The sequence below is a fragment of the Cyprinodon variegatus genome, unplaced genomic scaffold (assembly GCF_000732505.1).
Source record: "Cyprinodon variegatus isolate N-32 unplaced genomic scaffold, C_variegatus-1.0 Scaffold121, whole genome shotgun sequence".
Taxonomy (NCBI): Eukaryota; Metazoa; Chordata; class Actinopteri; order Cyprinodontiformes; family Cyprinodontidae; genus Cyprinodon; species Cyprinodon variegatus.
This window is the reverse complement of record NW_015150574.1, coordinates 877,487-878,422: the sequence shown is the minus strand read 5'-3', so window position 1 is coordinate 878,422 and position 936 is coordinate 877,487. Positions and strand designations below refer to the sequence as shown.

The 936-nt window shown below is 34.3% G+C and overlaps 1 protein-coding gene across 1 annotated transcript in view; it reads left to right on the top strand.

Moving 5' to 3' along the window:
- ccdc84 (coiled-coil domain containing 84) overlaps nucleotides 1-936 on the top strand; it is a 9,114-nt gene that overhangs the window by 4,202 nt on the left and 3,976 nt on the right. Inside the window, exon 8 of the mRNA XM_015375548.1 lies at nucleotides 25-55. Coding sequence (XP_015231034.1) covers nucleotides 25-55 — 31 coding nt within the window. The remainder of the gene's footprint in view (nucleotides 1-24; nucleotides 56-936) is intronic.

The following is a 936-nucleotide window of genomic DNA, read 5'->3' as shown; positions in this document are numbered from 1 at the left end:
TTATTTTTTCTGTCTCTGTTTCAGGATTCATCAAGTAGTGGAAATGTGCATACAGGTAACATGTTCAAAATACAACTAGAACTTAAAAAATTCAGATGAACTATATCTTTTAGTTTCATACCTGTATTATTTCCATGAGGTATTTTTTTTTTTTTAATCTACAATAGTAGCCATTCAAAATTTCCCCACTTTCCTTGATGGGTCCTTGGCTGCTCCCCTACACTTCCTTTTTAAACATCATCCTTTATTAAAATAGTCTTTCTTTCATGATTTGTGGACATTAAGATTGAAAGAGAAGTATTATCTCCTGGTCAGACGCTGTGATTCAGTGAAAGGTTGGAATGAGAGTTAAAAAAAAAAAATGCACGCCCAGGAGAAGGAGGGGGTCCCTCCAGTGGCTGGGAGTTGAAGGGAAGTGGGCTGCCGTTCGGCTACAGTTTGAATGCCTGCTACTGTATATAAATTAGCCTTTTGTCTCATTATCAACCTGTTAAGAAATATGAATATTTTTGTTTACATAATTTTCGCTCCAGTGCAACAATAGTATCCCAAAAGATCAGCCACAACAGTAAGGAAAAACACCTTCCATATTAATGTAGTTTGGGTGTAAGATAGACAAACGTGTCTGTTTGAATCCTGCGTAATGTTTTGTCTGACTTTTATCACCAGATGTTTTATTCACTTAAGGCCTGTTTTTCTTGTTTTTCCTATTCTTTTTTTTTTTGTCTTGAATAGCTAAAATGTTCTGTTTATGTTTATAATCCCTGGCTGATGCAGTTTTTAAAATGAGTGATGTCTGGTTTAAATGCTGGAGTTTTTGTGATATGACATTTCAGAAAAGTTAAAGCTACAGTCTGTAATAATTACAGGGATATACAGTCAGAAATGTAATATATTATACATAACTATGTTATTTATCATCATCTTCGAGCTCAG